General features: G+C 34.1%; 1 protein-coding gene across 4 annotated transcripts in view; it reads left to right on the top strand.

Annotated features, from left to right (window-relative positions):
• LOC140450241 (haloacid dehalogenase-like hydrolase domain-containing protein 2) overlaps nt 1-15496 on the top strand; it is a 34710-nt gene that overhangs the window by 2318 nt on the left and 16896 nt on the right. For 3 of the 4 annotated variants that reach the window (XR_011951992.1, XR_011951993.1, XM_072543761.1), the window contains exon 3: nt 9720-9933. Coding sequence is in view for 1 of the 4 variants with exons in the window: in XM_072543761.1 (XP_072399862.1) it covers nt 9720-9933 (214 nt within the window). In the remaining 3 variants the exon portion in view is untranslated. Of the gene's footprint in view, nt 1-9719; nt 9934-11825; nt 15454-15496 lie in introns of those variants that run through there. The other variant, XR_011951991.1, reaches the window with a different exon arrangement.

Raw genomic sequence — 15496 nt, forward strand, 5'->3', positions numbered from 1 at the left:
ATATTGTAAATTCAATATGACTATGAAGTGAATTAATATACGATAAACATTGATGAAGTTGCCTGTTAGTTCCTGTGAAACATACCCGTACGTTGTCTATGTATCTCCACCAATATAAAAACTGTTTAAATACGGGATGTTTTGAAATCTTTGTCTCTAGATGATCCATAAAAATATCTGATAGCAATGGGCTTAGAGGATTGCCCATTATAAGTGCTGCACTGTTATTTGTATATATTTGATTATTAAATTCAAAGTAGGATTCCACAATTGTGTGGAAGTTTGAAAACCAAGTTTTTCAGTGTTTTATTGTTACATAAAATGAATTTCCAACAAGTAACAGTCGAATCTATCAATTACTCATTTTTTGTTTAAGATGAGTTCTTCAGAGACAAGAAAAAGGAAGGAAAAGAGAACATACACAGAAGAAGATTTAAAAAAAGCGTTAAATGAAATTCGAGAGACGAAGAAATCGATATGACAAATATGCAAAGAATATGGAATTCCCAAGACCACAATATTGGACAAAATCAGTGGACGCAGACCAAATGGAGTAAAGAAACCGGGACCGGAACCAGCACTAGGAGTAAATGGTGAAAAAAAGGTAGTTGAATGGCTGCTTAGCATTTCCAAATGTGGATTTCCAGTAAAAAAACAGGAATTGTTGGATACTGTTCAGAAAATAATTCGAGACGGCAAGTTTAAAAATAAATTCAAAGATGATCGCCCAGGTCAAAAGTGGTTTGAAAAATTTTTGGCTAGAAATAAAGAAATCTCACTAAAAAATGCCGAGGGCATTAATAAAGCTAGAGCCCAAGTCACAGAAGAGTCAATCAGATTATGGTTTAGACAATTGGAGGAATATTTAGACAGTATACACCAAAAAGATATTTTGAATGATCCGAAAAGAATTTTTAATGGAGACGAAAGCGGTTTTGCTCTTTGTCCAAAAACAGGAAAAGTTTTAGGCCCAAAAGGGTTCAAAAACTTATACCAAATAAAACAAAGCAATGAAAAAGAAAATATAACAGTATCATTAACATTTAATGCGAATGGAGATATGTGTCCACCTTGTATCGTGTTTCCATACATTAGACCACCAAAAGCTGTAGTGAATAGTATGCCACAAGAGTGGTGCTTAGGCAGATCGGAGACAGGTTGGATGAGAGGAGAAATATTCTTTGAATACATCACCAACGAGTTTCATAACTGGATAGTGGAAAATAACATAAAAAAACCAGTGCTTCTTCTGGTAGATGGGCATAAATCGCTTATGTCCTTAATACTTAGTACGATATGTGAACAAATGCAAATTATTTTGTACGCCCTGCCGCCTAACACAACCCACATTTTACAGCCAGCTGACGTTAGCGTATTTGCACCGGTAAAAACATATTGGAAATCTACAGTCCTCGCATTCCTATCAAAGCCAGAAAATTTGAATTCTGCCGTCACAAAAACAAACTTTTGCACATTGTTAAATGATGCCTTAAAACATCCTAACATGTCCGACAATATCAAGAATAGGTTTAAGCGATGTGGTCTATACCCATTTGATGCAAATAGTCCAGATTACACTAAATGTGTAAGAAATACTTTGGAAAATGTAAAGGCCGTTTATCAAGACTCACAAGATGTTACCCACTCAGACATTAAAAGTTTTAAAAAAGTTTTATAACACCTGAAACCGACACTAAGAGAAAAAAATATTGACATTCGAACTATTACGAAAGCAGTCAATACTTTGAAAAAGTCTCTTCCTGCAGAACTAGGATTTGCAGAGATTTTTATCGAAACTGAATCTGAGAATTCACATATGGAACTTTCAATAGAAAAAAATAGTACTATTTTTAGTCCTACTGATTGTGAATTGGAGGTAAGCAAAGAAATCACCAGCCCTTCATTATACAAAGAAGCCGAAGATAAAAATGATGAAGTGAGTTCCGATTCTGCAGTACAGGTTCAAACAGTATCAGCTCAAATACATTCTACACCAAAACAATTTGCCGAGCCTTCCACATCAAAAATAACCGCCACTGATAGAAACCTAGCAACTTCCAAGATTAACTACGATGAAATCAAGGTACATCCAGATAATTCTTCAACTCATCATACCAACAAAAATGATTCGTTCCCTGACTTGTCTCTTTCGACATTACATGTTTCTGGCAGTTACCTCGACATCACCTGTATCGTGTCCATAGACGACTTTCTAATTCTCCCATTACAAGATACTGCATCAACTCCCACTACGTCAAGTGTTGAAAAAGAAACTTTTACTAAGGAACAAACGCCAGAACCGCCTCCGATTTCCTCGATTTATACAGCATCAATTGCACCGCTACCAACCTTTTTATCTATAGAAAAATCTCCTCAAGTACAGCCAGCTTCAGCAGTTGTTGGAGAATTAGCAGACAAGAAAACCCCTGATCCATTTAAAAACCACCTGATGCTGCCTGAAATTTCCAACAAAGCAAGAAAAGATAATCAAAGAACAAAGAACGAAAAGCAGGAAGCAATACGAAAAAGAAAGTTAGAACGAATAGAGAAACAAGAACAGAAAAAAACTTTAAAAGACTCTCAAATGGTTCGTAAAACTTCTCCGAAAAGAAAAAAGAAGATAAATCCTCTTCATGAAGTCCGACAGGAAATAGTAGATATGGAATTTGAGAAAGAAAATTTACCAGTCGTGGAACGAGTAAAATGTCCTGAATGTGACGATATATTAATTTCAGATGTAGAAGATGACGATGAGAAAAACATTGGCTGTGACAAGTGTATTAGATGGTATCATCTAAAATGCACTCGATTTATAGGATTAAGTTATTTAGAGGCCAAAGATAAGTCTTTTGAATGTAACTTGTGTCATTAATTAAAATTTTAAGGCTATAATAATCATACCTTGTCTCATAGTTATTATGATTCAACATTTCTTGTATTAGTAAGATTAGACAAAACTATGGTATTGTTTTGTTACTGTAATATAGTAATAATTTTGATTTTTAAATAACTGTATTCTTAAATAAAGAAATTGTTAAAATCCAGTCTTTCTTTACATTATCTTAAAAATATTACCCTATTCTAACCTGGTGGACGCCAAATGGTCTACTAGTGGGCGCAATTTGGATTTTGTGGACGCAAAGTGGGTGAAACGCTTAATTCTCAAATTTGTCTATTTAAAAAATAAACACAAGATCTTTTGAACCAAACTGAAAGTTAACCTTACAATAGACTATATAATGAACACATTACATAAATATTTTATTGAAATAAGTACTGGGACATTTTTATTTTCTTCTTCAAACTTACCAATTGCACTAAATGGACGCGAACAGGCGAAATGACCCGTATATATATACAGTAGTCTCTCTCTATAATGATTCCCTATGTAACGAAGATTCCTCTATAACGATGAAAATAGTAAACATTAGTTGGTTCGTCATAAGAACAATGTATTAATTCTTTCTCTATACTGATATCATTCTCTCTTTATAGCAATAACTTTTTAGCGTTCAATAGTTAATGACAAATGTGTTATTGTGTTTTAAGTTCAGACTACCTTAGTCACGAGTGGCAAGGTCATTGTCCAGTAGTATATATCCAGTACTAGTAGAGTAGAGTAGTAGAGTCTAGCAGTAGTATAATAAAATGTGCATTAAATAAACATTTGTTTCAAAGTTTAAAATAATTCCGGTAATTTCTACTGACTGCCAAATTTAAAATGTTATTTATGTCCCTGCAGTGCTAATTACTGCCATAATGTGTAAGGAATTTGTAATTTTGGTTGATATCAACTGCAAATACTTTCTTCTAAGTTATTCTTTAATTAAGAAGCAATTAGAGTAATTCTTGTACAGAATGTATTTAAAAGCTGGATACATCTAGGGCCTTAATTAGTCTTTATTTGTTCTTCGGAGCTCGTAAACATATTCGATTTACAATTATTTGTACCATCTTGGATGTACTGTTACTGTTTTGTTATTGTTATTATTTGTTGGTGGCTGTTGTTGTGATTTCCTGTTGGCAATTATTGTTAATTTCTGTTGTTGGCTATTGTTATATTTGACGCCAAATTTTTACCGCAAAATGGAGGAAATTGTTCAATGGAAACGAGGAAAAGCTCTGAAACTTTTGTTTTTGTGTACCGTAGAAGTCGCTTTCCATCCTTTTTGTAAACTGTTCCCAGTGTTCATTAGTTGTTCTTCTTACCAACTGCTTTGTTTCATTTCGTATTCTTCTATAGGTATCTCGGGATTTTTTAGTATTCAATGTTTTGTACTTCGTGTAGTCCTCTCGTTTCTCTTTTATTTTTTTCTGAACCATGGCGTATTGTTGTTGTTTCTTTTGTGCAGTTTTCCTATAGCTTCTGTTGCTGCTTCTTCAATGTTGTTTTTAATTTTCTCCCAGCTTTTGTATCCCAATTTGTATCTTCGATGTCGTCTATTCTATTTGTTTCAGCTGTATCTTCTGTGCTAGCCTCCTTTGGTACATTTCTCTTGTAGAGTCGTTCCACAGTGATTCTACATTGAATTTTTCCTCTGTGATTTCCTGTAGAAAATGTTTTGGTGTTATTTTCATTCTTATTTTTGGAAATGTGGAAACTAGTTTGTGTTCACTCCCTGCATCTGCTGAGTTTAAGGTTCGGATATCTAGAATCTGCTTTGGGTGGATTTTTCTATTAGTGACTATAAAGTCAATCATAGATTTGTGCCCCTGGAGTTTTCAAATGTATATTTATACTGGAGCTTGTGGTCGAAAAATGTATTATTGATTCTCAGTTCGTTAAAAGCACAGAGATTAGCCATGAGTTATCGATTTGTGCTGACATGGTTTTCATTAAATCTTTGTTTTACTCCTGGAACTATTTCATTTCCGATTCATGCATTTAAGTTATCCATAAGAATTAAGGGTTTTTTATGAGGTATTTCATCCAGGTTGGTTTGCAATTGTTCGTAGAATGCCTCTCGTTTTTCCTTAGGTTTGCAGTCCTCGGGGCTGTAGATAGATATGACATTAAATTTTTCGTAGTCCATTGCGATGTTCATATGTATTATTCTTTAGTAGATATAACGGCAGTTATTTATGTTTATTTATGTCTTTAAATTTTTTATGGACAAGTATACCTACACCTGCTCGTGCTCGTTCTTCTTTCTTCACTCCACTGTATGCTAGAAAATACTGGTTATATTCTCTTTGGCCTTTACTTTTCTTCTTGGTTTCTTGGATTGCACAAATATCTATGTTTTTATTGATCAGTTCTTCTATTATCTCTTGGTCTTTGTTGTTGAAAGAAGTAATGTTCCATGTTGCTAATCTGATTATGAGCTTATTTTTCCTTCTCGTTTTCCTTTTCTTTACGTGGTTCGTCATCTTAGGTTCCGTCTGGTTCCGAGGCTTTATATCGGTTCTTTGAGCCTTGTTTTCTTTTACAATGGGTAAGATGCTAACCTGGACCCTCAACCCTCCTCTTTTATCCGGGCTTGGGACGGGCTGTGGGCGTGAGCGCGGCTTCTGAGCTACTCAATCCACCCAGACCTCGCGCTCATAATCTCCAGGCTGAGTTAATAAATATACACATTTTCAAATTTCAGTCCATTAGGATGTTTTAGTAAAAAGTGCCTCCTTTAAGAATTCAATTTTTTTCATATTTTACATTCTACATGATTAAAAATAAGACCCAGCCAAATTTTAACCCGCTACCCCATCCTCGTACTCCTACCATCAAAAACGTCATTTTTCGTTTTTATTATTTTTTAGATGGTATACAATGAATTTAAAAATTTAAAAAAATTACCGCGCATAGTTAAAGGCTTTTACAAAACATGTGTATTTTTTATAGACGCCTAGGTCGAGTGTATATAACCAAAAAATGCATTTTTTTTTTTTCGAAAAAAGCGTGTAACTTTTGAAGTATACTTCTATACGCGCGCTCCACGTTGAAAATTTATATGGGAGTGAATCTGTGAAATCATTACATATGTAAGATAATGAGTAAGAGAGAGACAGAAGATATATTTTCTCTCTCTTCCTCTCTCGAATACAAAAATGTTCCTTTTATATATATTTAATATTATATATATTATATAAAGATATATATATATATATATATATATATATATATATACATATAATATTATATATATATATATATATATATATATATAATAAAATATTTATTAATATTATTATTTATGTGATATGTTTTGTATTATTTATTAAATGTTCATAATTATATTAGCCTTTTGTATTTCAAAATAATAATCTCAATAAATCACTGTATGACCCAGAACTGTCAATTTTGAAATACGTTTATGTCATGTCCTCGGTAGTATAGTAGTCAGTATCCCCGCCTGTCACGCGGGAGACCGGGGTTCGATTCCCAGTCGGGGAGGCCTTCTTTTATTAATATTGTTACATGATAAATTAAACATATGCGTAAGTAGAAAAGTTATGTATATTATTGTCATTTTTAAATGCTTATGAATTATGAATATTACATTTTAATTTGTATTATATTATTATATTGAATTATGTTGCACTGTATTGTAGTGTATTTTTTTATGTATATTATTGTCATTTTTAAACATTTATGAATATTGAATTTTAATTTGTATTGTATTATTATATTGAATTATGTTGCAGTGTATTGTATTGTATTTTTATATTAATAACAAAATAAACAATGAATTTTACTGCAGAGTATTTGTAAAAAATGTTTGCATTCAACTCCTTTCATCATCATCAATTTGGCTTTACAACCCTGCGTGGGTCCTAGCCTCCCCAAGAATGTTTCTCCAGTCGTCCCTATCCATCGCCTTCCGCCGCCAAGCACGTATTTCCATATTTCTCATGTCTTCATCGATGTTATCTAGGAATCTTGTTCTGGGTCTTCCTCTTCTTCTTTGACCAATAGGTCTATCAAGGAGCGTTTTTCTAGCTGGGTCGGTTTGCTCCATCCGCATTACATGGCCTACCCACCTCAGACGTCCTATCTTTATGTGCTTTACGATATCTGGTTCCTGGTATATCCTATAGAGTTCGAAGTTGTATCGTGTTCTCCAGACACCATTTTCATTTACCGCTCCATAGATGCGCCTTAGTATTTTTCTTTCGAAACATCCTAACATGTTTTCATTGCTTTTTGTTAAAGTCCAGGTTTCTGAACCATATGTTAGGACTGGGCGTATTATTGTTTTGTAGAGTTTTACTCTGCGGTTTATCTCTGCGGTAGTGTCATTTTCAGTATTGACGAGCGTTCTCAGGTATACAAATTCGTTAACTCTTCGATGACGTCATTTTCTATAACAAGTGGCCGTAGTGTTTGTGGTTGCGTACCTATTTTCCTTTCATACATATATGAAAATAAAAATATACATTTTCTTCAAAATGTTGATTCAATCCTTCATTTACTATACTCCTATTACAGGTCAAATGTTGTTTATTAATTGTTAGTAAGTGTTATTGCCCATGTAGCATGGGCAGGATTTGGAAAACTTAGTTGGATACTTAAGAACCGCAAAATACCCCAATACTTGAGGAGCAAAGTGTTCAACCAATGCATCCTTCCTATCATGACATGTGGATGTCAAACCTGGACCCTAACCAAGGCAAACATGAATAAACTAGCCACAATGGAAAGAGCAATGTTAGGTATACGACTGTCAGATAAAAAGAGGAACGACTGGGTAAGATCCAAAACAAAAGTCGAGGACATAGCAACAAAAATTGCCAAACTTAAATGGAGCTTCGCGGGCGACACTGCTAGACAAAAAGACCAACGTTGGAATACTACAATACAACATTGGAGACCTTACGAAAGTAAACGACCAAGAGGAAGACCAAAGATGAGATGGGTTGATGATATTAAAAGAATAGCCGGAACAAATTGGAAATATGTTGCTAAGGATAGAGACCGATGAAAGGAGTTGGGAGAAGACAGAAGGCTAAGAAGAAGAAGAAGAAGTTGTTATTAATTCTGTTTCTCTTTCTGCTATGTCTTACCTATAGCATTGCATATGTAATTATTGTGCAGATTGACCCCCAAATGTGTAAAGGCGAATGCGTGTATAGAAGTGTAACTTCTACAGGCAGTTCCACTGGACTGCCACACCCGTTTTTTTTTTGGAGATGACTGCAGGTCTATTTTTATTTTGTGTATATCATCAAAAAATGTGTTTCTGATTTTTATGGATGTTTCCGTAAAGTACGCCACCTTCAAAAATCCGAAAATTGGTTTTGGGAAGTTTTTGGGGATTTTCTCCATTTTATAAACTTCAAAATAGATCAAATCAAGGGTTTTTATAAGTTATATATAATTTAAAGTAACTGAGTCCTTTAAGATATTCAAAAATAGGGCAAAACACCATTAAATCCCCAAAAAGTCATGTTTTTTCAGGGTTTTTACGAGGTTAATCATATTTTTTGAGATCGATACAACCTGAATCATGTTTTTCTTGTTTTTACATAACATGTGATTTTCTCACTGTAAATTTAGCTTGCTACCCCTCCCCCAATCCCAAAAACGTAATTTTTTTGGTGAGTTGCAATCATTTAAAAAATTTCAAAAAATACAGTAAAAAGTGCAATTATTTTTTGACACTCTAGAAGGACTTCTTAATATTGTTCTGAAGCTATTTTCTTGTGGCATTTTAAATTAATTACTATTTAAATGGGAATAAGTGAACATCAATCCTATATTAAAAATAGAGAATTTGATAGATCTCAAATATGTAAACACGCATGGGATAATGAACATAGGGTTCAATGGAATGATTCAAATATAGTCCTAAAAGAAACGGATGGTAAAAAGAGAAAAATCAAAGAAGCGGCTCTAATTATGCTAAATGAGACCAATTGTGTCGCGAATTCCTCGGCAGAATGTAGTAGGATCTGGTTACCCATATAGAAAGAGGAAGTTATTAAAAAGAAAATACCAGTATTGGTAAGTCAGTAACATATAGAGAATACATCATTTATGTTTTTTAAATAACAAACATATAAAATCGGAATTTGGTGTTTATTGAAGGTAAACTAAATGCACGATCAAATACTTACCATGTCGGGATAGTATTATGAGGTTTTTCCTGGTTTTTCCCTCATAATTTACTATGGAATCACTAACAGGAGAATTTTACTGTCATCATGGCATGTCTTTGTCTTTTTAAAGACGAATTACATGTTATGATCTTTTCTGGCGGATATTCTCAAGTTAAAGTTGATTTCATGTAATCGAATTAACTATCTTATAAGTAAAGTCGTCCCAGGAACGCAACTAAACAATATTGGCAATATCATTTTAAAGTCGTCTACTTTAAAATGTATAATGTATGTCTGAATTGTCAATATAGATGAGTCAGATAAAATTAAATTATTAGAAGAATTTTTCACTAAGTAACAAAAAACAAAATTTGTTTAATTTACTAATGTTTGTATTTTGAGAACGATTTCCGAAGTGGAAATTGAAACGTCAATAAACGTATTTTAACCTTTAATTGTGGCTTATTCCCATTTAAATAGTAATTACTCTAGAAAGACGTGCCGCTTCAAAAAAAAGTGGGACTAAATTTGATATCAATATTCAATAATCAACTCAAACCTTAGTTTAAAAAAACACTAAAACCATAATCTCTATGAGTAGTTTTTTTATTTTCCACATTTTTTGGCCTTGAAGGCCTCTGATTTAGTAGTAAAAATATAAAAAATTACTTTTTATGTTTTAGATATTTACAAAACGGTGCCCAACTAATAGCAATTCACGCTGGTAAATATTACAAAAGATCTGATGGTTTAGCACTGGGACCCGGATGTTTTGTAAAAGGGTTGGAGTATTCTGCACAATGTACAGCAGAAGTCGTTGGAAAACCAAACAAATCCTTTTTTCTGTCAGTACTAGGTGATAGCTATAAACCAGATGAAGCAGTAATGATTGGTGATGTAAGTAAATATTTTTCAGTGATATTATTTTTTGTCTTCGGATCTTCGTCTGTCAATCAACCACATCGTGTTACTTAGCTGGCTTTATAGGAATTTGACGATGTTTTTTTTCTGGGATTTATCTAAAAATATGTAGCTGTTGATAAGTGGCGTATAAAATCTCCATTGCATTTTAAACCAATTTGTGCGAAACTTTGAGGTAGCAGTATGCAGGATGTTTTGTAACGAATATATTTTGCCTGCCACATGGGGTATTATTATAAGGGGTAGAAAATTGGGGACGGAAATTATTGGGGCGGAGATAGGGCAAGCAAAATAATTGTTATTTGTGCGAACGGCACTCAGGGTTTGTTTGGAGAGCTGGGGTCGTGGATAAGTAAATGGCAAGGGGTCGGATTGGGGAAACTACGAAAATATGAAACAAAGGGTCATAAATCTCTTGGGACAAATAAAACAAAACACAGAAAGGAAACAGGAAACACCTCTAGTAATTTAAAAAGGACGCCACTTAAAGGTGCCTAATTATAACTATCACAACAGCTAGTTGTAACTATCGAAATAATTATTAAAAATAAAAAACATATCTTTTTCAAATTAAACTCAAAAAAGGGGTTAGTTAAAAAAAATAAACAAAATGTTTAGAAAAAAAAATTAACATTTATTGTGTCTTACCTCAAACAGTTATAAAAATAATGACACAAATTACTACATAGATTAATAGTTACAGAAGTAAATACAAAATATACTATATTAATATGTAGTTTCAAAGGTTTATACCAAAACAATGAAGAAGAAAAACTTACATATGTCCTATTCGTTTTACAAACTTACAAATGGGAGTTGCTACAAAAATTACACAAATTGTTACTGGACTATAAACATGTGGCAGAAATAAATCATTACAATTAAAGAATTCTTTTTAGATAAACTGTTCATAAAGGTTAACCTTTTTTTATAAAAACAAAACAAACTAACGTCACCAAAATAATAAAGCTAGCTGCTAGCTGTCAACATAAAATCTTACAACTGAACAAATAAAATGACAGCTAAGACCACGCCCTAAGATTTACAATATTAAATATCAAAATTTTAAATTGTATGAAAGCAATTATTATTTTAATGTTTATTTTCCTTCAAAAGTTTAAAACATATAAAAATGAGTTACCTTGATTTCACTAAAAACACTAATATTTCTGGGGTTACCTTCTCTGCCACACGATCAAATCCATTTCCATATTGAGAATACCATTTCCATGTGAGAGATACTCTGAGACGGCTTCTTAGGACAAAGAACACAAATTTGAGATTGAAAGTCTGGAACACAAACTCTGGATTGGGCTTCTTAAAAAACATTAATATATAAAACTGGACACAACGGCAACATGTGGTTATCTTTTCGAAATTTTTCCATCCCCGAAAATCCCTTATGTACTTAGAAAAATGGAAATAGTGATTACTCTTTTCAAATTTGACATATTACATAGAGTATAGTCTACTATTTTTAACAATTTTTTTTGCCGGTCTCTTTACTGGCTTACTATAGCGTCTTCATTCTTTCGTTACTTCTTTCAACCTGATCTCAATTCCCTCGGCCGATCTTTCTGTATCTCGGCCGGCTACCTATGCTACCCTTTTCTAACCTGTTCTCGCAACAAAATTTCTTGACAAATAGCACGTATTATATTGATTATTTTAACTTCGTAACTCGATTTTTTCTTTGGGGAATTTGAATGTAAATAAAGACAAACAGATTTATGTATTAATTTATATTTAAATGGGAATAAGCCACAATTAAAGGTTAAAATACGTTTATTGACGTTTCAATTTCCACTTCGGAAATCGTTCTCAAAATACAAACATTAATAAATTAATTTACTAATGTTTGTATTTTGAGAACGATTTCCGAAGTGGAAATTGAAACGTCAATAAACGTATTTTAACCTTTAATTGTGGCTTATTCCCATTTAAATATAAATTAATTTAAAATGCCACAAGAAAATAGCTTCAGAACAAGATTTATGTATATAGTCCAGGAGTTATTAGAAAATTTTTATACTTTGCATTTTAAAGGAAATTATTATTGCTACAGTTTCAATTATAAGAAATTCATTAAAAGTAAGTTATGAAGAGGGACGGTCAGTTAATCAATGAATCTCGTAATGTTCATTGTATAATTGGTGTAGAAACTATGTTATTGTGATCGATAATACTTATCTCAACCAATCGATTGAACTTTTACTTCCGCTGCAACAAAAAGTGCAATGAAATATTGTCCTACAATAAGAAATATACTGTCGCAGGACAGCTTTCATATTCCGGATAGAATTTTATGAAAGATTTATGTAATAATTGTCCCAGATACATACTAGTCTACTGTCTCAAGTGAAATGTTGTTTATTATTACATCCTGGAGGTCTACTGGCTCATTGTACATGATTGTTATTTTTTCAAAGTTTATTTTTCGGCCAACTTTATTGCTAGCTGCATTTAAGTAGCTTATAAATTCTTGTAGTTCTGTAGGATTATTAGCGATCAGAAAGATGTCGTCTGCAAATCTTAGATCATCATCATCCAGCCTCAAGAGTCCACTGCTGAACATAGGCCTCTTCCTCATGTTTCCAACCCCGTCTATCTTGCGCCGTTCTCATCCAGTTTTTATTGAGTCTTCTTAAATCACAGAGATAGAACAGCACATAGGAGGAACGAGAAATTCAGAGTCATGGCGCATCTTAAAATCGCTCCAAAGAAATAAGACAGAGAAAATCAAGATCGGTCAAATCAAAGAAAACGAATGGCAAGAATACTATAAAAAATTGCTAACCGAAGACCGCCCCGAATTCAAACAATCAGAAATAGACGGAATAGAAATCTACACACATGACGAAATCGAATTAAGCCTAGCAGAGGTAAAAAGAACGATCAAAACTCTAAAGAACAAAAAAGCAGAAGGTCCCGGCGGAATACCAAATGAATTGATAAAAAACGGATCGGAAAAGTTATTCCGTATGATACATAAAATGTTTGAGAGAGCACTGAATGGAGAAGACTTACCGGCAGAATGGACCCAAGCATATATGACATCAATATACAAGAAAGGAAATAGAAAAAACTGCGAAAACTATCGGGGAATCAGCATTATATCGTCTATAGGCAGACTGTATGGAAAGACCATAAAGGAAAAATTAGAAATATATGTACAAGATAAAATCGGAGAAGACCAGGCAGGTTTCACAGCGGGGAAAGCATGCTTAGATCACATTTACACGGTCGAACAACTAATAGAAAAAAGAATGGCCAAAAATAGATCCGTCCATCTGGCTTTTGTTGATCTTAAGAAGGCATATGACTCAATACCTAGAACCAAGCTATGGGAAGCAATGGAAAACATCGAAGTTCCACGAAGATTAATAAACGCGGTAAAAGCACTCTACAAGAATAACGAAGTAGCTATCAAAACGGGCAATAGAATATGCAGTCCATTTAAGACGACAAAGGGACTACTACAGGGTTGCTCCACATCCCCCACCCTGTTCAAAATATTCCTGGAAAAAACCCTGAAACCATGGAAAAGAAAGTGCGAAGGAATGGGTATACCAGTAAGGAACGAATATCTATATACGCTAAGTTTTGCCGACGACCAAATAGTGATCGCACAAGACGAGGATGACCTCAGTTTTATGATGAGAAAACTGGAGCAGGAATATACAAAGAATGGGATGGAAATAAACCTAAAGAAAACTGAATACCTAACAACGGAGAATACAGAAATAAAACAGCTGGAAATAGACGAAGGTAAACAAATCAAAGGAACAGACAAGTATAAGTATTTAGGTTTCATAATATCAAACAAAGGAACAACGGAGGAAGATATAAAAAATAGACTAGGACAAACAAGAGACTGCATACGAAAATTGAACCCGGTACTATGGGATAAGAACATCAGCATGAAAACAAAGAAAAAAATATATAATACCATGACAAGAAGTATCCTCACTTATGGGTGTGAAAATTGGACAATAAATAAGAAAACCAAAAACAAAATAAGAGCAACAGAGATGGAATTTCTAAGGAGAAGCTGCAGAGTAACAAGAAGAGATAGGATAAATAACATGGAGATTAAGAGGAGAATGGGCATGAACTCCGACATAATAGACTACATCGAACAGAAGAGGTTAACCTGGTACGGACATGTCAGAAGAGCAGACCAAAATCGGTGGATAAATAGAATAACAGAGTGGAGCCCGATAGGAAGAAGAAAGAGAGGCAGATCCCGAAGATCTTTCAGAGATGAGGTGGACGAAGCAATGAGTAGAAGAAACCTACAGGAAGGGGACTGGCTAAACAGAAAAAATTGGAGAAAACGGTTGAGTGAAGGAATACAGTGAAAACTGTGGAAATCCTTGTATATATATATAAAAAATCAGTTCCAATCCACAAGTAAAACTGTAAGACACAGAAATATGGCGTAATAGACTTACAAGAATGTATAGCTCAGAAAATTGGTATTTTGTTTGTAGAGGAGAAATGCAGTTATATACACCTGATGGCCCGTACCACAGGTTGTGTGGAACTTACAGGTCTGTCATACCCACTAAAACTCCTCTTCTTCGCCACGTATTAGGCATCCGGAAATATATTTTCTGACGTAACTTCAGATACCATTGGCTGACTTTATGTTTCTCTCTTAGTTAGCTAATTCACGTTGCCTTTGTCTTTTCTCATTTTCTTTACTGAGCATGATGCGCCTTATTGCTTCCTGTATCATCTTCCGCTTGCCTTTACGTCCTAGCATTTGCTCCGTTATATTGTCCGAAGTTAGTTCCTGTTCCAAGAGAAGATTGGCTTCCTGTAGTGCTCTGTGCTATCTCTTGCAGGCAAAGAGTGTATGCATCTTCTTCTAGTGCCGCGGCGGAGGTCGGCAATCATCATAGCTATTTGGACTTTTGAGACGGCTGCTCTGAAAAGTTCATTTGATGTACATCCGTACCACTTTCTCAGGCTGCGCAGCCATGACATTCTACGTCTCCCTATGCTTCTCTTTCTTTGGACCTTTCCCTGCATAATTAGTTGGAGCAATGTGTATTTCTCTCCACGTGTAATATGCCCAAGATATTCCAATTTTCTTATTTTAATTGTATTTAAAATTTCTATTTCTTTATTGATCCTTCTCAGAACCTCTTTATTTGTGAAATGTTCTGTCCACGATATTTTCAGAATTCTTCTATACATCCACAGCTCGAATGATTCCAGTTTTTCCATTGATGTCGCATTCAAGGTCCAAGATTCTATTCCATAAAACAAAGTCAAAAAAACATAGCACCTCGCCAACCTAACTCTTAGGCCGTCCGCACATGGGTCGGCCCACTGCTCAAGTTCCTTCGTTGTTGCATTGAGCTCCACAGACGGGGCGTTTAGTGGTCGTCTAGAATTGCAAATCTTCTCGTCTTGTACGACTCTCGTCACTTGAGATCGGTAGCGCACGAGAAAGTTCAAGTGAGACGCACGTTTTCAGTCATGGAGGTAAGATTATTACATTTGCTTCCTTCGTTTTTTATTGTTTTTT

Source organism: Diabrotica undecimpunctata, chromosome 9 (assembly GCF_040954645.1).
Source record: "Diabrotica undecimpunctata isolate CICGRU chromosome 9, icDiaUnde3, whole genome shotgun sequence".
NCBI lineage: Eukaryota > Metazoa > Arthropoda > Insecta > Coleoptera > Chrysomelidae > Diabrotica > Diabrotica undecimpunctata.